Source organism: Poromitra crassiceps (genome assembly GCF_964638095.1).
Source record: "Poromitra crassiceps genome assembly, chromosome: 30".
Classification (NCBI taxonomy): Eukaryota; Metazoa; Chordata; class Actinopteri; order Beryciformes; family Melamphaidae; genus Poromitra; species Poromitra crassiceps.
The window spans coordinates 11,578,390-11,602,019 of NC_139652.1; the positions used below are offsets into that span (position 1 = coordinate 11,578,390).

The 23,630-nt window shown below is 42.9% G+C and overlaps 2 protein-coding genes across 2 annotated transcripts; both read left to right on the forward strand.

The window, feature by feature from the left end:
• Positions 1–454: 454 nt before the first annotated feature.
• LOC310800395 (troponin I, slow skeletal muscle-like) lies at positions 455–8,170 on the forward strand (the record flags this gene model as incomplete). The annotated part of the gene is made up of 8 exons (XM_083662995.1): positions 455–621; positions 1,535–1,577; positions 5,192–5,233; positions 5,334–5,462; positions 5,549–5,638; positions 6,440–6,601; positions 7,745–7,835; positions 8,093–8,170. The coding sequence occupies 7 exons, from the start codon at positions 455–457 to the stop codon at positions 7,829–7,831; spliced, it is 720 nt and encodes a 239-aa protein (XP_083519121.1). The 3' UTR covers positions 7,832–7,835; positions 8,093–8,170.
• Positions 8,171–10,143: 1,973 nt separating this feature from the next.
• Positions 10,144–23,350, forward strand: LOC310800396 (troponin I, slow skeletal muscle-like; the record flags this gene model as incomplete). Its single annotated transcript, XM_083662996.1, has 13 exons — positions 10,144–10,154; positions 10,292–10,295; positions 10,411–10,452; positions 10,577–10,708; positions 11,503–11,592; positions 11,773–11,946; positions 14,014–14,096; positions 19,530–19,539; positions 19,654–19,698; positions 20,330–20,461; positions 20,779–20,868; positions 21,464–21,637; positions 21,775–23,350. The coding sequence occupies 13 exons, from the start codon at positions 10,144–10,146 to the stop codon at positions 21,853–21,855; spliced, it is 1,068 nt and encodes a 355-aa protein (XP_083519122.1). The 3' UTR covers positions 21,856–23,350.
• Positions 23,351–23,630: the final 280 nt, after the last annotated feature.

The following is a 23,630-nucleotide window of genomic DNA, read 5'->3' on the forward strand; positions in this document are numbered from 1 at the left end:
AATTCATGAGCTTATCAAGCATTGAAATCTGAATTGACAGGAAGGAAGCTCTTATCAGCTGTGAGTCAGTTTCCATGCTCATGGGGAGCATTGCCTAATAATATATTGCTCTGTAAGCTGCAGCTATTTTGCAAACAATTCTGCGATAAAATGTAGGATTTATTTTCCCCTCTTGTTGAAAACCAGATAGGTGCCAATTGCAAACCAATGTGTCCTAACATCTAACAATCACTGGAGGGCAGCAGTGACCAAATTTACTGGTAGCAAATGTTCTGTTCATGTTACAGTAGTACTGTAGTTGCACTTCTGTTTTTGGAAATTACCTTAATATTGAGATGCTGTCTGAGACAAAATGTTATTTTATAAGTAGGTCTAGCTAACCCTTTATGATGTTTATAGAAAGTTGTGTGTCAAACTCAGACATTTTTGAATTGTGCATGAAGCTTTATTCAGAATGCTTATCGCTCGCAGAAGAATCTCCCAGGTCAAAGACGGGAATGCCCCCCCTGTGACGTCACCTGACCTCATGATTTCCTACCCCAATCTTGGGGGAGCCTCACCACCCCCGACCTCAAAATCCAAGATGGCAGCTCCGTGCTTCAACGGTAGTGAAAAGTTGTAGTAAATACTGTTTATTAGCACTTCTGTCTTATTTGTGTCTCATTAAATCAGTTGTGGACACAGTTGTATGCGCAAAATACTGCATAATCAGGCTTGGGACGGTTACTTAGAAAATGTCCGATACAATTACTAATTACCTGTTAAAAATTTTAATCAGTAACGTAATCCAAGTATAACAATATAAAAGTAATGTAACTGATTACTTTCAGTTACTTTTGGATTACTTTTGAACAACTTGCTTTAGGTACATTACCTTCAGCCTAACCTCAGTTAGAGTCACGCACAGCATATTTAGCTACTTTTTTTTTTACCTTTATTTATTCAGGGGAGATTCCTGAGAGCAATGGAGTGCTCTGATCACATTCACACCTGGAAGCTGACCAGTACAAGCACAGTCTGACCTGCTGGCCACTGAGCAGCTCCACGGGAGCTGGTGGGGTTTAAAGGGCCTTGCTCAAGGGCACCTCAGTGGTGGTAATGAGAGAGGGGCAAGCTCTACTTTTTCCACTTTCACCACCCAGATTTATCCTGCCGGTCCCGGGGGGATTGAACCGGCGACCTTCCGGTCACAAGCTCGCTTCTCTAACCTTTAGGCCACCGCTGCCCAGGTATTACCCTCAATACCCCCAAAGAGAACAGTTCAGATTGAGTTCTCAGAGGATCAAGCAACAGAGAGACCAGGAGCACCAAACCTTCATAGCTATTCATTGTTTGATTATCACAGCTTAGTTCCAACAGCTTGTAAGAAGGAAAAATGCAGCCATGGCTACTACGCGCTAATTCCTCTGGGTGTTACTGTCTCCTACGGTCAGTTTACATAACACAGAGACATACTGACATCTGCCACTGAAATCTGACCAGAACACAGGAGGCTGTGTTTGATCCCTCCTCTGTGTGAGCTATTGTGTCGCAGCACATTCCAGTGCAGGCTGTGTGCCGTGATCCAAATCCTGAAGGTAAAAATACACCGTAGTTACAGTTACAGCTCTATTGAAATGTGTTGTGACGTGCTCAGGTTTTAGCCAAGAGGACTATCTGTGCTGAAGGGCAGTGACACACTGGAAAGGCTAGGGTCAATTTGTATTCTTGCACTAATTTGTCCAGTGGAAAACACAGTAGTGGGCCATATCCTACGCCCAGTGCAAGTGCAAGTGCAAAAAATACATTTTAATGACCATTGGGTCGCTGAAATAAGTTCTTTGATGTAGTGACCCGCGGTAATTAAAAGAAAAGAAAACGAGATTTTGAGTGGGTAGAAACTAGCAACGAACGGGGCAGTTGTGGCCCAACGGTTTGAGAAGCGAGCTTGTGACCGGAATGTCGTCGGTTCAATCCCTGGGAGCGGCAAGATAAATCTGGGTGGGGAAAGTGAAAAGGCAGCGCTTGTCCCCTCCCTCATTACCACCACTGAGGTGCCCTTGAGCAAGGCCCTTAACCCCCAACCGCTCCAGTGGAGCTGGTCAGTGGCCAGCAGATCAGACTGTGGTTGCACTGGTCAGCTTCCAGGTGTGAATGTGTGTGTGAGAATGTGAACAGGGCACTCCTGAAAAAGAGAGCATTGCTCTCAGTGAGACTCCCGCTGTATCAATAAAGGTAAAAAAAAAAAAAAAAAAACAGAAGCAAAGATAGCACTTGCCCTTGCACTGGGGCGCAAGATATAGAGTATTTCCCCCAAAACACTTTTAAGTCTTTTTTCCCCTCAGCAACTTATTAAATGTACATTATCATGCTAAATTTAGGTGGGTCTCTGATGTTAGCTTATTTGCCATATAGCCTAGTGCTCCATAACATCTCTTCATAACACCCCCAAGACACAAAGTAACGAAATGAAATAGAAATACCGACAAACATCTTGTGAGTCCTGGGTATCTGCAGTGTTATAGGAAGAACTCTGCTGTCATGGAGTATAATGGTACACACAATGGGATGTTTCGTTTTGGCATCACGGGCACATGAAATAGATGTGTCACGCGATGGTGGACAAATCAAAAAGTGTTGAAATGTGGTTAGCAGATGTCAGGAGGAGAGAGGCGTAGCAGCCGGTCTATTTTAGTGAGCCATTCACACGAGGCTTTATAATGCATAAATCTTTCACTTATAATTTAAAGTGCTTTTTCCTGCCCGCCCTTATACCACTGCCGTTACCCTCTCTGTTTGGTTGCCCTCTCCTTTAAGGTAAGTTGGATACAATAATCATTATGCCAGGCGGCGCGTGGCTATACCGAATTAGCCACTTACCGCAAGAAAATCAGTTCAATCGGATTTAGAATAGACGTTAACCTGAGAAAATGTACAGTAGGATGTGATTTTAAAAGTCTGAAGGCGTGAGTGGAAGACGTCAGTCCAGATACCCCAAGTGTGTTTACATGATTCAAGATTCAAGATTTTTATTGTCACTCCGTAGTACAAGTATCACGTGTGAAATTCTTGTGCTGTGGACTCCGTTTACAACACAAATATATAACAGGGCATATGAGTGCAAAAACAACAAGAGACACAACAAGCAATAAGTGCAGTAGAGCGATAAGACAAGTCAGAGACAGTGGCAATGAGCGTCTGCTGCAGGAGGAGCCTGGCTTGAATGCGGGGATTAGTGAAGATGACCCTGACACAGCCTGGTATTTCTGTGAGGGCATCCCTGCTATGCAATTTGCATTTGTCATGGTCTTAAGGCAACTCCTCAGGCGCGGCGGGCCGTGCCCGGCTTTGACTCATACGCCACCCTCTCTCGCCCGGTCTGATCTCTTGATCCCCAAGTGAGGAAATGTAACTTGAGGCTTACACCCGCGTCCTGGTAACAACTTGACCCATCGGGGTGGCCCCCCAAAAAGCTGGGGGAGAAAGGTGATGATGGCTCGCTCGTATGAACCTGGCAACCTTCTACGTGAAGAGCGAGGTTGCGAGCTTCCTACAATCATCTGCTGCTTTGTTAGCTTTACCTTGACTTTCGCACCTTGTCCCACTGGCTTAGTTTAACTACTGTGCTGTGTCAGCAGCATGGGCCTGCTGCCTGCTTTTATTCTGATCTAACAGCTTCATCTGTTAGGCCTATGCCATTACATTGTTCTTGTTCACTTGTATCAGATATATCAACTAATGTAATGTGTGAGAGAGACACACAGACGGACAGACAGACAGACAGAGAGACAGAGAGACAGACAGACAGAGAGACAGAGAGACAGACAGACAGACAGAGAGACAGAGAGACAGACGGACAGACAGACAGACAGACAGAGAGACAGACAGACAGACAGACAGACAGACAGACAGACAGACAGACAATGCAACAAAGATGGAGCGATAGAGAAAGAAAGAGAGACAGGGAAGTAGGGATAGGACGATATATCGAAATTCAATATTGCAATACAAAAATGTGACAAAAGGTATCGTGGGTCATAAAAAACAAATTGTGATACATTTGTGCTCTGCCATAGTAATCAGTTCACAACTGAGGTAGCTTTTCCATCAAAATGTCACAAGCTCTCCATCCAAATGATATTATTTGCACGTTGAAATGGCACTTTGAATTGTCGTTTACATTCTAGCGAGCCAATGCCATTGCTAGAAATATTTGTGGCTCAGAAATAAACATAATAGTCATACTTTGTTGTCACTGAACTCTACTTTCGTAGGCTACATTGTATTGTCGTCGTATGTTGTGCGTTATGGGGTTCACAATATAGATTCTAGCCATCTAATCAGGGAGGGACTGAGTTATGTCTGGCATTCAAGGTAAAAGTAATTCACTTCCTGGTAAGATACAGCAGTGCTGTGGGACTGAGACCCACCGCTTTATCTAATTCTTCGTCTGCACAGGTTATTTGTTGTTCCTCTCATAGCTGCCAAACCTTTCTGCTGCGAGGCTTTCTCTGGCGTCATGGAGGCCACAGCTGCTCGGACATAGGAAAGCATGCGGACAAATATAGCTGCGCAACAATCTCCACTTGTCTTAGGCCTTTGATAAAATAGGAGATATATTATCCAGTGCTGGAGGGATACTAAAATGAACCCTTGGGAATAATTAAGCCAAAAACAAATCTATTAAAGTCGTTGATTACATTGATTACCCAGCAGCATAAACTGCCAAGAGAGAGATTTGATTCATAATTATTTAAGCTGGTTAAAACCCAGTGGGATTTGGGTTAAAAATCACTGTGAGACAATCTCTCAAAATTCAGAATGATTCAAAAAGGTGTGATATTTCCTCTCTGCAGGAACTATAAGCTGCAGGCATGTCTGAGGGGTGAGTACTGACTTAAGCCGAGCCAAAGTTAATTTATTATATATGGGATTTTTGGGGTTTATAATATTAAATCAACTAATGTTTTCATCCCTTTTGTCTTCTTGTTCTGTCATGTGTTGTTGATAAAGACCGGTCAGTGATTTTTATATTTTTTTATTTAATAATTTATACTCTCATAATACACAATACGGTTGTAGTATTTCATTATTAATTAAAACATCACATACTCTCTGTTGTGTAATTTCATGGTTAAAAAGATGTTAAAAACTAACGGTAAGTGTGAATAGCCCAGTGAATGATGTATAAAGTGTTATATTTTTATTACAGAAAAAGCCAAAATATTCAGCCACACGGCGACTGCTTTTGAAGGTAAGCCTTATACCTGCAAACCATATCAAGATTTGACATATTTCTGATGATCCAAGACTTAGTCCACCAAGGGCTTCAATGAGGATTTTCTACGTTTCAGACCAAACTGCTGAAGAAGGCAACGTCTATGCTGGAGACTGAGAATAAGCAGAAGAAACATGATAAAGAAAACCATATGTCCGAGTTCCCTATGCCCAAGCTGGCCGGTCTGTCTATCCAGGAGCTGCAGGTGCCGACTCGACAGATCGTAACGATTTGATTATTATTAATATTATTTAACATGATTATTTATTGGTATTTGTTTTTGCTTTGCAGGACCTTTGCAGAGACCTACATCGGAAGGTTGATGATGTAGATGAAGCACGTTATGATCTGGAAATTAAGATAGACAAGAATGACAAAGAGGTACAGCAAACTGAAACAAGGAAGGAGATTATGAATTACTTCTGCTTATTGCCCTTTGTCGGTATAGAGCTCAACAGTCACGTAACACCTCGGTTCCGGAAGAGTATTCCCCATTCATATTCTGCAATGAGATTTAGATTATTAGCCATAATGTCGTAATGACCCATGGTAGACTTACCACGGGCGAGCTAGTTGTTAAACAATTGTATATGTTCCTGTTCAGCCACATGTATGATATCATAGATACAGTCGGTCTGTGTGGGAACTCCCACAAAATGTTAGTATGGCTGGCGTGCAAGACTAGACGGTGGGGGAAAAAAGCTGCGGCTGTACACTACAGGATTGGGGATTCAACAGCAGGTACATAGACGTCTGCTCCAAGCTTAAAACTCCTTAGATAAGGATTTTTTGAAAAGTGATGGCGAAAAATGAATGGTGAAATTCTCTTCCGGAGCCCGAGGTGACGTCTCGATGTCACGTGACGGTTGAGCTCTATTGCAAAATGGTCTTTTATTGGTTGCTGTGGATCTGTGATGTTTGATGCACAGATCTGTGATGTTCTGATGCACAGATCTGTGATGTTCTGATGCACAGATCTGTGATGTTCTGATGCATAGATCTGTGATGTTCTGATGCATAGATCTGTGATGTTCTGATGCACAGATCTGTGATGTTCTGATGCACAGATCTGTGATGTTCTGATGCACAGATCTGTGATGTTCTGATGCACAGATCTGTGATGTTCTGATGCACAGATCTGTGATGTTCTGATGCACAGATCTGTGATGTTCTGATGCACAGATCCTGACGCTGACTCAGAAGGTCAATGACATGAGGGGTGGAAAGAGGCACAGCTTGAAGCGGGTGAAGAAGGCCAAAGACATCGGGTTCGCCGACAGCGGCAATTTGTCAAAGACCGACTTCAAAGCTAACCTGAAGACAGTGAAGAAGGAGGACGAGAAGGTACAACCGTTGGCCGAGACAAAAGACCACAATGTATCAGAAACTAGATCAACATAGACCTTTCCTTTAAATAGTTGTTCTTGGTCCCTTGTTGTCAGTGGAGCATAGACGTCACCCATTGGTTTGGGGACTCCCATTCTGAAGCCTCGAGTTTGGCATTTTGACTGTCGCCATCTTGGTTTTTTGGAGCTAGTGCGAGACCATGGGGTTTCCCACAAAGCCGCAGCACCGCCTGCTATTGGTTCGTGATCGCCAAGCTGCGCGATCACTGGACAGGCGACCTGTCAATCACACCGATCGATTGAGACATAAACTCATTATGAAAGGGTTTCCTGAGGTCATAAATGAAGTGGGAGGTAGGATCATTTCCCCATTGACTTCCACACAATCAGACTTCTTTTTCCAGCCAGTGGAGTCGCCCCCTGCAGGCCATTAGAAAATATGCCTGTTTAAGGCACTTCCGCATTCGCTTCATCTTTTCCGAACCGGAGGTTGCCACTTGTTATGGAGTCAATCGATCAAATCAATCAAAACTTCATTTATAGGACACTTTTCTTACAATGAAGGCAATTTAAAGTGCTTTCCAGCGCAGTAGGACATGGACAGGTTATCAATATAGAGAACTCAAATTAAAAAGTAAAATAAGACACAATATAAAATAATCCAAATAAGGAAAACAAGTTGAGCTAAAACACTACAAACACATAAAGCAAAAAGCCAGAGTAAAAATTGAAACTCCAACAGATATTAGGACTTTGAGAGGACCTTCTAGTTTGACTCTTCTTCTTTACTAACCAAGACAGATTCAGTCCATGTTGATGCTTAGAGCAGTGGTTCTCAAAGTGGGGTCCTTGAGGGGGTTCCAGGGGGTCCCACAGCAAAAAGGGAAACAATTTATGGTGACTATAATCCCATCCATAAGCAGCACAATGACAGAATGTATGACTATTTTGGTCATGGTTTTCATACACTTTCTGTAATAAAACATCTAAAGCAAAAAACCCTGGGACAAAATCTTATCAACTGGGGGTTCGTGGTCTAATTTGTGTCAGTTTAGGGGGTCCTTGACGTGACAAAGTTTGAGAACCACTGGCTTAGAGATCATAAACACTGACCGACACAATCTACCTCTACTCTCCACAGAAAGAGGAGGTGACTGACTGGCGTAAGAACGTGGAGGCCATGTCTGGTATGGATGGCAGGAAGAAGATGTTCAACGCTGGTCAATAGGAAGGTAGGTCCACAGATGTTAACATAGCTGCATATAAATCAGCAAAACAATATCCTCCTGCTGAATCTGTCTCCCAGCAAGCCTTATGTTTGCCATTCAGCCTGGGGGTTTCTCACCTATTAACTTCAGTTTTAAGTCTGAACCTGAGATACTTGTATTTGGGATGTGCTTGAACTATTGTCTGTGTCTCTGTATCTATTGGTGCCACATGAAGTTTTAATGTTGTTTTGTTAATTACATCCTCTGGTTTTGTATTTCAGATTCATGGTCCAAATTGAAGGAGAGGTCTCCATAATGAGATGGGGGGGGGGAATGGTTTTGTAAAGGATCACGTCAACCATACGCACTTGTCGATGTTTATCAAAGGAGAAATAAATCTACTCTTTGGACTACAGTGTACCAACATCATTTCTATCTCAATGTAGACTTGTATGTAAGAACTACATTGTAGGTCAGAGATGTAATATCAAGTTGTACAGTATATTTGCATGACGAAGTTGATTTTGCATTTTTTTTTGCAACATGCATGTTTGTAATGTTGATTTGTTTTATGAACTTTAGTTTCAAGTGTGGTGTCTTCGCTCTGCTATCAGCTAAAATACCGGTACATGTGATGCTACTGTCCATCTCTAGTAGTACACTAACACTACTACTAGCCTACGTTAGCCATCAAAAACAGGTTTTCTGCAAACTCATAATTATGAAAATGAAATGGGTTCTACCATGATTTTAGCATGTATTTGATATTTAAAACCAGATTAAACAACCACAAACCTTTTTCTTCTTGGTTTTCTTTTGTTTTTGTTCAGTTTTGTTTAAAGATGTGTTTCTAGCTTCTACACTGTTATGTAATGATGCTATTGTGTACTATAATCACATTGCTGCACACCTCTGTGGAGCAGCTGATGTTCCAGGGCTTAATTCAGTGGAAAAAAGGCTTCACCGGGCTCTTGGCCATCGGTGGCGCCAGGGAGGGGCTTGGGTGTGCTGAAGCTACCCTAGGATAGCCATAACACACACCTACCACCCCCAAGCAATTTCGGTGTTCATTTAGAAATTTTAATTTTGAATGTGTGAATAGTATAATTTATAATTCATAATTAATCAAACAAACTGATTACTTTTAGACAAAATAAATAAATCCAACACAGTGATTCAGAGCAGTTTGCTGTTTGCCTATTAAAGTTAGTGCGTTTGGAGGTTTAATCACAAATGCTGACTCCTTATAACATTAAGTTATCTATATGCGATATTCATGTACATCAGGTCTATGGAGGAACGATTGTTTGGTTGTTGGTAACTGGCAGCATGAGTTTGTGATCGTAGTGGTGAAGCTGGTGTTGGAGGACCCAACGTAAATGTTTTGATGCTATATACTGGCTCTCAGAATGGAGGGATCTATTTTAGTGAGCCACTCACAGAAGGCCATACTCTAGGAGCCATAGGCCATAGGCTATGAGCCATATAGAGTCTATTATAGACCATTAAATTTGATGTGAGTTTCCCTGTTCTCCAGTGAAGCCGGGCGCTGCTCACCTCACCAGCTTTCTGCAGAGAAAACACAGGTATGCTTTTTTTCTGTCAGAGGTTCATGGCTTGGGATACTCGAGAAGTTTTATGCTGTTGCATTTACAGCGAACAAAAACTCCGGTTTATAGTTTGCAAAATGTAAGATTTCATTACACATGAACTACATGGACAAAATAACACATTTGTCTACTTACTTTGTAATGAAGTCTATGCTTTTATGCGAACAAAATGTGTTGTTTTCCATAATAACTAAAATGCAGTCATTTTCCTCATCATTTTCAATTATTTCATTGTTGGAAATATGACAAAAAGAAAATATGTTTGGATTAAGGCAACCAACTTGAAAAACAAATGCTTCTACATTTATTGTACTTGGCAATTAAAGTGATTCTGCTTTTGATTGTGAAGTGTATTGACTCCCGTCCTGATTAAACTTTTAGTTCATTCAAACCATCTGTAGCTTAATGTAGCTTAAGCACGCGCTGTTGCTAATTTAAAGGCTTAATGCTGGCATGCTGCCACGGTTTGGATAACTTGAATCCTTTGCTTGGCTCAGTGAAGACATTCAGAAGAACTGTATGTGCCTGCAGGAAAATGTCAACGCAATAATAATTGATTTATCAAACTTATGATGAATTGTACATTGATTTTAAACAAGAAGAATATTGAGTAACATGTATCTATCTGGCCGATGTATTTTTTTTCTGACTGAAGCGTTGAATTTCTTTTATTATTATTATTATTATTATTTATTGATTTTTCAGAAAAAGGACTTTCAAACATGTCTGAGGGGTAAGTTATGGGCTTCAGAAATCCCTGTAAATCAACATTTATTAAATCCATACACTTGAATTCTGCAGGTGTATCATGTCACTACTAACTCTTCTCTTACTGCTTCTCCTTTTTCCATTTCTGAACTTCCACCACAGTCCGGTAAGTTATTATAAGTTAGTCCAACTTATCGAGGGAATCTTTGATTTAGAAAGCACTTTTTTTGCGTGAAACTGTTGCTTCATACAATCTTTGTGCTGCTCATTTTTGTGTGTAGAAAAAGTCAAAGATCTCTGCATCTCGCAGACTGGCTCTGAAGGTAATTGTCTTTTTCATCTTTGATGCATGCCCAAAATCTGTTTCATGACACTATCTTAACTACAGCGAACAGCAGTGGACAGTGCTGGAAAGTCAACTTCTGCTTTTACTTCTTCTCACTTTAGACCAAACTTTTGAAAAGGGCAGCGGTGCTCCTGGAGACGGAGAAGGAGGACAAGAAGCTGGAGAGAGAGGCCACATTGAGTGAGAGAGCCCCTTCACTCCAGCTGTCTGGTTTGTCTATGCAGGACCTCCAGGTATGTGCAGGTCAACCGGACTAATCAGCCACCCATCATGCTGCACAGATATACAAGTGGCCCTACTCCCTACTGTGAAAGAAGATAGTAGCGCACACCGATAATATGTTTCGGGAGGTGCTGATCACCGAAATCGCGAACTTGAGGATGAAGAAAGTGTCGCACACTCACTGCTCCATATGCAAAAAGTTGATCTGAATCTAAAGTAAATCTGAAGAAGGCCATAGGCCGAAACGTAATTTCATTAAAAACTTTTTGCATATGGAGCAGTGAGTGTGCGACACTTTCTTCATCCTCCTACTCCCTACTGTGGCATGGTATCTATCAAGAGAATGTGTGCTGTACTCCCAGGTCTTCTACTTTTTTTTATATTTTAGGGATTTTTATGACACTATTATTTAGAACAGCTTACAAGTGAGCAATTCACATTACAGTCAACCAATAATAGTGAGTGTAAGAGTCAAAACAACAACATGATGTATTTCAATCTACCATGGAGGAAAATATCACCTTTGAAATGAGTTACCTTCAAACTAAAGCAAATCTGCCAGGGGAACAAAGTCAGGCCGGGGGTTTGAAGGCTTCTCGTTAGAACGCCTTGCATCTCTAACCTCTACTGGAAACTTTACAGCACTCCTTTTGTCTCCAACTTCCAAGTCTGAATGCATGAATGCTGGAGTCCCAAGTGCAAGTCCGAGTCATCAGTACCTCGAGTCCAAGTCGAGTCACAAGTCCTGTCAATGTGTGTGATGCTTCTGTCTCTGTCCTCCCATCTCACCCTGTCTGTGTCCCAGGCTCTGTGCAGAGAGCTGCACCACAAGATTGATGTGGTGGATGAGGAGCGCTACGACGTTGAGGCTAAGGTGGTCAAGAACAACAAGGAGGTACATGTTCATTCATCTGATCATCAGTATATCACTTATGCACAGTGAGTGTGGTGACTAGGTGGTATATGTGTGTGTATGTATGTATGTATATATATATACATACCGTATATATATATAAACTGGTTGTGCTAGAAACGCTTTGACACTTTTCTTATAATCTCACCTTGTTTTCTGCAGCTTGAGAATCTGTCTCAGAAGATCTTTGAGCTGAAGGGCAAGATGAAGCGACCTGCTCTCAAGAGGGTGAAGATCTCAGCTGACGCCATGCTGGGCGCTCTGCTGGGATCCAAGGTCAAAGAGTCTGTGGACTTCAAGGCAAACCTCAAGACTGTGAAGAAGGAGGACGAGAAGGTAAGAGTTGTAGATCTTCAACCGAACAGATGATTTAATTTTCATTTTTCTACGGTGGCTTGAATAGTTCAGGTGGATTTTAAAAGTCACCTGCAAGACAGGGCCAGGAGAGTGGGGGGTCATCACCTGCAAGACAGGACCAGGAGAGTGGGGGGTAGTCACCTGCAAGACAGGGCCAGGAGAGTGGGGGGTAGTCACCTGCTAGACAGGGCCAGGAGAGTGGGGGGTCATCACCTGCAAGACAGGGCCAGGAGAGTGGGGGGTAGTCACCTGCTAGACAGGGCCAGGAGAGTGGGGGGTCGTCACCTGCAAGACAGGGCCAGGAGAGTGGGGAGGGTCGTCACCTGCAAGACAGGACCAGGAGAGTGGGGAGGGTCGTCACCTGCAAGACAGGACCAGGAGAGTGGGGAGGGTCGTCACCTGCAAGACAGGACCAGGAGAGTGGGGAGGGTCGTCACCTGCAAGACAGGACCAGGAGAGTGGGGAGGGTCGTCACCTGCAAGACAGGACCAGGAGAGTGGGGGGTAGTCACCTGCAAGACAGGGCCAGGAGAGTGGGGGTAGTCACCTGCAAGACAGGGCAAGGAGAGTGGGGGGTCATCACCTGCAAGACAGGGCAAGGAGAGTGGGGGGTCATCACCTGCAAGACAGGGCAAGGAGAGTGGGGGGTCATCACCTGCAAGACAGGACCAGGAGAGTGGGGGGTAGTCACCTGCAAGACAGGGCCAGGAGAGTGGGGGTAGTCACCTGCAAGACAGGGCCAGGAGAGTGGGGGGTAGTCACCTGCAAGACAGGACCAGGAGAGTGGGGGGTAGTCACCTGCAAGACAGGACCAGGAGAGTGGGGGGTAGTCACCTGCAAGACAGGACCAGGAGAGTGGGGGGTAGTCACCTGCAAGACAGGACCAGGAGAGTGGGGGGTAGTCACCTGCAAGACAGGGCCAGGAGAGTGGGGGGTAGTCACCTGCAAGACAGGACCAGGAGAGTGGGGGGTAGTCACCTGCAAGACAGGACCAGGAGAGTGGGGGGTAGTCACCTGCAAGACAGGACCAGGAGAGTGGGGGGTAGTCACCTGCAAGACAGGACCAGGAGAGTGGGGGGTAGTCACCTGCAAGACAGGACCAGGAGAGTGGGGGGTAGTCACCTGCAAGACAGGGCCAGGAGAGTGGGGGGTAGTCACCTGCAAGACAGGGCCAGGAGAGTGGGGGGTAGTCACCTGCAAGACAGGGCCAGGAGAGTGGGGGGTAGTCACCTGCAAGACAGGGCCAGGAGAGTGGGGGGTAGTCACCTGCAAGACAGGACCAGGAGAGTGGGGGGTCATCACCTGCAAGACAGGACCAGGAGAGTGGGGGGTAGTCACCTGCAAAACAGGGCCAGGAGAGTGGGGGGTAGTCACCTGCAAGACCGGACCAGGAGAGTGGGGGGTAGTCACCTGCTAGACAGGACCAGGAGAGTGGGGAGGGTCGTCACCTGCTAGACAGGACCAGGAGAGTGGGGGGTAGTCACCTGCAAGACAGGACCAGGAGAGTGGGGGTAGTCACCTGCAAGACAGGACCAGGAGAGTGGGGGGTAGTCACCTGCAAGACAGGACCAGGAGAGTGGGGGGTTGTCACCTGTAAGACAGGACCAGGAGAGTGGGAGGTAGTCACCTGCAAGACAGGGCCAGGAGAGTGGGAGGGTCGTCACCTGCAAGACAGGACCAGGAGAGTGGGAGGGTCGTCACCTGCAAGACAGGACCAGGAGAGTGGGAGGGTTGTCACCTGCAAGACAGGACCAGGAGAGTGGGGGGTAGTCACCTGCAAGACAGGACCAGGAGAGTGGGGGGTAGTCACCTGTAAGACAGGACCAGGAGAGTGGGGGGTTGTCACCTGTAAGACAGGACCAGGAGAGTGGGAGGTAGTCACCTGCAAGACAGGGCCAGGAGAGTGGGGGGTAGTCACCTGCAAGACAGGGCCAGGAGAGTGGGAGGGTCGTCACTCTGTATGAATGAACCTCAAGTGACGTTGAATGATGGCATCTGTGAACTGAAACCAGAATATTAGTAAGAATGATTTTCTTCTCATGAACAGAAAGAGGAGGTGACTGACTGGCGTAAGAACGTGGAGGCCATGTCCGGCATGGAGGGCCGGAAGAAGCTGTTTGACGCTGGACAGTAGATTTGTGTTCATGGACATGCTGAAATATGAATATTGTTGTTACTCCCCTTCTCAATGAACAGAGGCCTTGACATTGATATTGGAGCAGAGAGGTGAGGGAACAAGTGTTATTGCACACAGCTAGCAAGCCCACATAGTGTGTAGTGCAGGCTTTACTTGCATACAGTATCTCATTATTTAAAGGGTTGGTATTGCATATATATTTGCATAGATGAGTTGTGTTCTGCTTTTGTGTTAGACTGATGTTTTGGCACTTGGACTACTTTATAATATACTTATAAAGGAATCCTTGTCTACATTCTAACCACAAATAAGTGTATGTGTAATACTGCTTTATTGCTTTGTTCTTTTGTTCTTGAAATGCGTGGAAAAGGCTTCAAGTCCTGAAAATAAATACCTCTGATAAACATATGTTGTGTATTATTTTAAAACTCTGCTTGTTGTTGCTGTTGCTGTTGTTGTTGTTGTTGTTGTTGTTGTTGTTGTTATTGTTGTTTTTGTTGTTTTTGTTGTTGTTATTATTATTTATTTTTTCATTAGACTGGGATGCATCATCAGCCAGGTGATAATGATTGATCTATGACTTGTCAGTTGTCAACAGATAGCAGCTGAGAGCAAACTTGTTAAACGCTGATTGTAAATCAAGGAAGACATAACATTTACAATAAGAGCTGTTAACTTTCCAAAAATAATGCAGGTTGTAAGCGGGGTCAGGGCTGTCTGGAACAGCCAGAGCACACAGCCTGCCATAGCATCGCTGGCATTACTGAGGCGATCGGAGGAATAAATAATCGACTTTAGTTTCACAGTAATCCCAGATCTGTATCAGCGCCCAGATCTGATCAAACTGTTTCGAATCAATCTCTCCTTAGCTTTCTATGACCTTTCCTTTAGACTACACGAAGGCGTGAGTCTCTCACGAGTCTTGTGAGTGTCTGACCTCAAAACAAAGACCCAGAATGAACTCCGGGGGCGTCTCGGTTTACACAGCGTCAGGAATGACCAGCACCTGTCCTTGTTCTGGGTCCACTCCAACGTCACTCAAACGTAGTGGAATGGCTTTCTTTCTGTACTGGTTCATGTAAGGTGGCACTGGCAGTCCTTGGACCTGTGATGGATCAGGCAACACCACTTTGAACATGTCATGATGATCCAAATGGCTCCATTCAAATGAAGCAAGTAGACAATAAAGCAAGTCCTGAATCCAGAAGAAGACCTCCACAGGTACTGTATTGTCACAGTCAGTTATTTTGTTGTATGGAAGACATGTTTACACTCTCGAAAAACAAGTCATATGGTTTCAAATCAATGGAGAAAAGATGGACCTGCAATTCACAACAACAAGGCAAACACAATATTTTCTATTACAAGACTCAATAGAAACTCAAGACTGGGATTGCGGTGGGTATCTTTAGGGTGAGATAGCAGGTCAACAGTATATGCCAACATAGAAGTATTACACATCATCTGAAAGCTGGGAACCCAAAGAATTAAAATGAGATGCAGCTTTTAGCACTGTATGTCAAGTTTTTCTAGTCATACATCTGTAATTAATATTGTGTTTTATTAGGCTTTATTCAAATGTTGAAAGTTTAGAGTGTATTGCGCTTAGGATGAGGATGAGAATGATATGATGGCCATCCCCATGCTCAATTATGTCTCGTCTCAGACAGACAGACACTTCGTATTCTTATTATAAGATTTGGAGATTTCTGCAAGAATTGCATTTTTCTGCGACTGGGTGGCGAGCACTTCTGTTCTGGTAATTGCTCAGATGCCATACATCCATTGAGGTATCTAGTTTGTGGTTGTAAAGTTTCATGAGGCTGTGATTATCCTAGAGGTCACGATATGTAATATTATACAGTGAGATGAAGTTTAAAAAAATGGTCTCACTACAATGAAATGACATCATGACTAGCATCATCACATGTGGGCAAATTGAATCCTGTCCAAAGTCTGAGCTTTTCAGTCATACCCAATTTATGCTATAAGTTTTTTCCAGGTGAAAATAATACTTCTACAACAGCATGAGTGAATACTGGATTCTGATTGGCTAGCAACAGTGGTAAATAGGCCAACAATCTACAGTTCGGCTCCAACCGCAGTATCACTCCGCTCCCTGATGCTGACTCCGCTCCCTGTGCTGACTCCGCCCACTGTTAGCCTGTCAGTCTGCAAATCTCTAACAAGGAAATGGCCGATCTCTAACACAAGGAAATGTCCGATTTCGTGATTTGATTTACTGGGTGGATTGAGTTTTGAGCAGTGGTTAGATGAAGATGAAGGTGAAGTGAACAAAGAACGACATGGTGAAATTGGGGAGAGAGAACTGGCTGAGCTAGAGTTGTCACGAGTTCGGACTAGCGGGAGGTCGGACTAGCGGAAGGTCGGACTAGCGCCCGGACCCCGAACCTGGGACTGTCAAACAAACAAACGCCCTCTGCCGTCACCAGATATCAACACACCACCACCAAAACGGGCTGCTTTAGATAACTGTTTAAATAACTGTACTTTTACAGGCAATGTATCAATAACTGTGAATCCCGTTAAGGAATAGGTTAGTTGTTTTCTGGCTCAAAGGCAACTAAATGTTTAGTGCAATCATTGATCTTGTGTATGGAACTATATTCTGTGGCGGAAGGATAAATGTATTCTGAAACCAGTAATGATTGTAAATAATGAATTGGATGTTACAATTGTGTATTTTTTATATTATTTGGTAGCTGTTGTAGAAAACAAATTTACCACTCGAGGTCGGGGTTTGTGGCCACATTTACCACTGGTACAGGGTTTATAGCACTCGGCACTCGGCCACAACCCTGTACCAGTGGTAAATGTGGCCACAACCCCCTCCCTCTCGTGGTAAATTTGTTAAATTTATACTGCATGCAAATGGTGGTCTCGACCTAGTTTCAAGATGAAGACCAGACACGCTGCCTCGCATCATAATGTAATCCTAGTGACCTCATCCTATGTAATCCTAGCGTGATGACAAGTGTAATCCCAGTGTGATGTCCGTGTGACGCACTTGCCTATATGACGCCGATAATGTCGTCAATGCCGAGGCTAGTGGCAGTATTTATAGCCATGCGTGTCATCGTCCTCTTTCCCTGATCTTCTGGTCGCTGTACCTGAGCTGATCGCATCCCATTCTCTGAAAGCTGTGTTTCGCCCCACCCACCTCCCCAGTCCACCACCAATGTCTTGACTCCTGAAAAATCTTGTTAACTCTACCCTCTGGTCTCTCATGATTGAAACACTTTTTTGCCCAACACTGCATGGGATTAGCCTAAACAAGTGGATATGTCTCTAAAGGGGAGACTCGTGGGTACCCATAGAGCTCATTCTCATCCAGATATCTTGAGGTGAGAGGTCAAGGGACCCCTTTGAAAGTGGCCATGTCAGTTTTCACTCGCCAAAATGTAGCCTAACTTTGGCGCGTGATTTAGCTGCCTTCCAGACAAGCCAGCGTGACAGCTTTAAAAATGAGCCCACAACACAACAGCCTCAGAGGGTGAAAAGACAGTCATGTCGGCTGAGGACGCCGGCGTCATCCTCTCAGAGGTGATGAGAGTGTTTCATCGGTGCTACTTTTAGATGATCTCTTGGATCTCTTGTTATAGACCATATTCAGACATGGACTGTGTTGTTTATTCTATAAATAACATTCTATAAATTCTATAAATAGCGACACAAAGAGTGAATACAAAAATACAGATACTGCCGTTTTCTCCAGGAATTTGCTATCTCTTGAATGAGTGTCAACAGGTTTGTTTTTGGCCACCCAAGTTTAGTGTATTGACACAAAGTGCCTCTTGGATGTTTGTTTTTGGCCACCCTCCATCTGACGCATTAAGAACTTTAAACTAATCTAAAGGAGCCTACAAGCCCTGATCCAATGTGAATGTGTACCACTGACCCAGGCGTCAACTCTTCAAACGCTCCCTGTCACTTCCACTAACAGCTGTTGTCAAAACCACGCAAGATGCCGTCGGAGTCCATGCTGTTTTATTGCCTCCTTTCCTGAATATGCAACAGTAAATACCACTCTTGGTGGATGGAGGGTGGCAGAGACACGAGGCTATTTTAGTTAGCCATTCACATGAGGCACAGAAACTATAAATCTGATTGATTTCCCCCTATCCTCTCTCAGCAAGTTGGTGCTCCCTCACACCCACACTTTTCTTCACTTTTAAGGTAGGTCTCAGCTGTTTGGCTTCATTAAGGTACAAAGTTGCTGATATTCTTACAATCTTGTGAGTGAGAGTAAATTTGGAATGTAGGTGTGTTGATCCTGTAAATAAGGAGTAACTTCAACGTCTCACTAGGTTATGTTCAAAATAACTAACAGCTGCCGGGTTACTGTAAAAACTGCTTTTCAAAGAGTAGTGTTTTGTCTTTGCTTAATTGTGTTTTATTGCAATACTGTGCTGCCTATGATTAACAGCCAGTTGAACCATGTCAACTTACATGCCGGCAGCGTATTTGCCCTTTAACCTTTCCGTCACCTATGCAGACACATTACAGTCAGTAATGTTGAGAAATGTATTGACTCAGCACTGGGAAACGTTATATATAATAAAAACACAAAACAAGTCTATTACATTTGCTTTTTAACTACTTAGAATTTCAGAAAGATGTATCCTGAATAAATGTTTGCTTATAATTTGTGTAAAATAGCAGAGCACAGAATTTTTTTTTAATTTCCGTTATAACAATAATGCTTTTGAATTTGTAATTCAGTTGTATTCATTTCATCTTATTTTGCTGAATTTACATTTGAATTTCTAGACGACTAAAAAGACAGCCTACAAAAGAATAAACAAATCAAATGAAATTTCTTTAGATCATGATGAGATATTGATAAGGATAATCACAACAAATATTACATTTGTATTTGACATTAAAGCTATTCCTTTGGCCCATATATCAACGTTATTCTTCATTTATGAGCAGCGACCTCTTTTGAACCTGCTGGACGTGGGGAACAGCAGCAGGGATCACTTTGTGTCGCGCGCTTTAACGGACCAATAAATGTTCTGAGTGGGTGAAATACTTTGGCCAGTGAGGCTGACACAGGCCATCAATCTTCAGCACACGTATAGCTCTATTGAGCAGGTGTTAAGGATGAAGGAAAGGCACCGTATCTGCAGTGAGGTGATGGTTACGTTTACTAAGGATTCTACTGCACAGACGTTTGGTTTCTCTCTGAAAAATGGCTGACAGTTTAGCTTGATGTTTTTTCCCCTCCACATTTCAGAGAGTGAATAGCAAAGACAATCATGGCGGACGGGGCGTGAGTATAATCACTTTTGGTTTAACTTCATGTGTCCATCGAAAAATATGTTTCAAAGTATTGCAAAACTATGACAAACATTAAATGTTAGACATTTTCTTCTACTTTCTCCCTCTTGTTAATGCAACAGAAAACACGCGGTGAGTTTCTATTATGTGATTTATTTGATAAGCCTTCTTTTTATGTTTCCGTTTGTCATTTAAGACTATAAGAAAACATGTATTCATTTTTTTCCTATACATTTTGAATTCTAGAAACCAAAATCAAAGATTTCCTCCTCTCGAAAGCTGGGGTTAAAGGTAGGTACATCCACATGTTAGAGAGTGCATGTTGTACATTGTTCAAAACAAAAAGATGAGTAAAGAACATTATCCAGCATATAGCATGAACAGGTGTTTACTTATTATTATTTTAGTATCATGTTATGTTATTTTATGTGATGTGTTGTGTTGTGTTGTGTTGTGTTGTGTTATGTCATGGTATGTTATGTTATGAATGGATGATATGTGTTGTTTTATGTGTTACACCGTATTATACATCATTTGTTCTCAAAGTGGGGTCCGGGGACCCCCAGGGGTCCTTGATGGGGTTTCCCAGCAAAAATGTGAATAATTTATTTTCACTATATTTCCACCCATAAGAAACACAATGACAGAATGGATGACTATTTTGGTCATGGGTTTCATACACTTTCTGTAATAAAACATCTAAAAGCAAATGTTATCAGATGGAGGTCCGTGGTCTAATTTGTGCCAGTTCAGGGGTCATTCACATGAAAATGTTTGAGAATGCCCCTTTTTTTTAGAGAAACATGTCCTGCTATGGAATCATTTGAACTGTGGACTTTGGGCAGAATTGCCCCAGTCTAACTGCTGTAAAAGTCATGCAGTTTTCAACAACATGACAATGTTAGTTTGATGCTCTCCTCAGATCAGACTCCTGAATGTCGCTGCTGACATGCTGATGGAGGAGATGAAAAACAAGGACCAGGAGAGAATAGACACTCTGGCCGAGAGAGTTGCTCCTCTCAGTCTGTCTGGTCTGTCTGTGCAGGACCTGCAGGTGCTTCATTCAAATCCCTTAAAACTTCTCTCACACACAGTTATACAGTATGTTATAGAGAGCTACTTTAGGCATACGCACCAGAGCCATTCGTCCGCCATTCTTTTTTCCATTCATAAAATACTTCATAGTTTTCCTTGGTCAAACCAAGCGATTCAGCTATATTTGGAATCATGAGATTTTTTTGGTCCGAGTGTTCTATGGTCTCTGGCAGACGAATAGCTATGGTGCGTATGCCTAAACCGGACTTTGGCACTCAATTTGAGTTTACACCATATTCTGTCACCACTAGAGGGCGTCTTTTACTCTTTCTACAGGATCTGTGCAAAGACTTGCACCATAAAATTGATGTGGTAGATGAGGAGCGGTATGACATCGGCATGAAGGTGACCAAAAATGACGTGGAGGTAAGCTGCTGCTGAAGAATAAATGTTTCCAAAATTGTACCCATTAATGATGAATAATTATACAGTCAAAACAGGATCACAATTCAAACACCAGAGCTAAAAGTGAGCCAACGCTGCCTCCAAGTGGCAAAACACAGAATCATGTTTTTGGAATAGCCTATCTGTATGTATTTTTCTATGGCAGTGCCAGTGGCTCCCAAACCTCTATTTGAGGCACAACTGCCATTCCATGTAGGCTATGCTATGCACCATGCACTGTGTTGCAGTACTCTGTGCTTTCTCCTCAATCGCTGCATGTTTCCTGTTCTTTTATCCACTGTATGGGCCTAAACATTTTAGAATAGAAGTGCAGTGTACAGTTGTCCACTACGGACACCTAAACAATTTCAGATAGAATTGGTGTAAGAACAAGTGGACACTTTAGGGCGAAATTGTGAATACTCGATGCGTTTAAGTAATAAACTGTCTCCTCTGATTCTTATCGTAGCCAATTTTAACCACGTTTCTTGAAGTCGCAACACTTCTACTCATGTAATTTCCTGCAAGAAAATGATGGCAATAGCGCGGCCCTATCTCCATCCTATCCCCCGTCTAGATCCGCGACCTGACACTGAAGATCACGGAGCTGCAGAGAAAGTTCAAGAAGCCGACCCTGAAGAGAGTGAAGATCTCAGCTGAAGCCTTGCTGAGCGTGCTGCTGGGCGGCAAGCACAAGGAGAACTTTGACTTCAAGGCCAACCTGAAGACGGTGAAGAAGGAGGAGGAGAAGGTAAGGCCGCCTTTGCTTCTGCTTAGCTTGTCCAAATGACTTCTTAAGGAACCTGAAACCTTAGAGAACACCCAGAATTCTGAATTTATTTCATTTATCTCGGCTGCATCTGTGATACTTCCTGCTGTTTCCAACAGAAGGAGGATGTGATCGACTGGCGTAAGAATGTGGAGGCCATGTCTGGTATGGAGGGCAGGAAGAAGCTGTTTGACGCCTAACAGTCATTTTAGTTTAAGGACCTCTTTTTGCTTTTCCATATTTTGTGTCATATATATACTGTTAGAATGTTGGAATTTCATATTATTAAACGCGCACGGCAAAAGTTTCAAATAATGAGGTAAAGTATGTGAACGTTATCCCCATTAATAGCAAAAATCATGGGATTTAGAGACTGCTCTGAACGAGAGGTTACGAGAGTTGAACGAGAACACAGGGTCTAGGAGGTGATGTCAGATAGGGCCTGATTGTGTGCGGACTTTATTTTCTTCTCTTAAGTTGATCTTGTATTTGTCCTGCTGCACCTGACCTGCTGAGCTGATGTGCGCGCACTACTTCCTTCTTCAGCTAGGGCCTGCTGATTACCTTATATGGTTATTGCTCCAGTCCCCAGCACTGTTCAAACCATACCCAACCAATGTAGCCTTGAGTGTGCGATGTCACAATTCACTCGACCAGACTTTACAGGCTGCACTTTTGACTAAATTTACACTTTTTAAATCTGTCACAGTTCACATATCTTTAACGCTACATACTTATACATCAAAGCCTTAAGCTACTTCTGCTCTCACTCACAATGTCCAATATAAGGGATGTGATGTATAGTTTTTGAATTAGAGTTCCACTCTTTCAGAGTAGTTTTCTGCTGTCAGAGACGGGAGCTAAAACAGAGCATTTCATACAGAGGCTGAACGCAGTCGCAGGCGCTGCATAAACGGACAATACAAGGTAAATGAGGAGTTCTTTGAACTGTGAATCATGCAAAAATACTCTAGTGGAGTCCCAGAATAAAGTAATAATAAAATATAACTGGAAATTAGCATAATAGGTCCCCTTTAAGCTGCATCTGTGTCTTTAACATCACTACATCCTACCTATTATAGGCTATAATGACTCTGTATAATGAATACAATATAAGTATACAAGTATAATGAACTGTCAGATAGCCTATTTTATGTAAAGAGGGACTGAAGGCATCAAATATTTTTTATATATATAAAATACACTTTTTCAATCATTTTATTGCATAATAGCTGTACTATGTTGATAGAACATTAACTTGAACTTTTTTTAACTGCTCTATTTTGCTGTGTATTAGTGAAGTGTTAGGAACAAAGCAATGGTTAAAGACTGACTTTAAAGACTTGTGGTCCCAGTGTTTCCAGTGAAGCGCCTCGTCTCACTGACACTTCTCTTCCTCGCCTTGTGATGGCAGCATTGGCTTTCAAACAAAGTCTACTCAGACCATCAAGTGTTGGACCATCAAGTTGAATATGTTGAAACTGTGTTTGTCCATCATCAAAACTAGAGTACTTTATTTATCACCAGGATGGGAGGGGGGATTCTGGTGTTGCAGCAGCAGTCTACTACAACTACTATGTGTTTGATGTAAGAAACTGTCTCCTAATCTGTCAGGCATATTGGATATTCAAAAGATATTCAATCTGCTAAAAGTTAAAGAGAATGATATAACGTATTGTTGTTTTTTTTGTCAAATGACTGCAATGGGATATCTAATGTATATCTAAATATTCATAATTAGTGTGTGTAATATTCAATGTTGCAACACAACAAATTGTGATATCAATAAAACAAAAATTCTGGCATTGTCTTCCTCCACTGTGTAATCCATGCACGCGCACGTGCACGCACTCACACGTGCGCGCGCGCGCACACACACACACACACACACACACACACACACACACACACACACACACACACACACACACACACACACACACACACACACACACACAATTGGACACTTACAGAC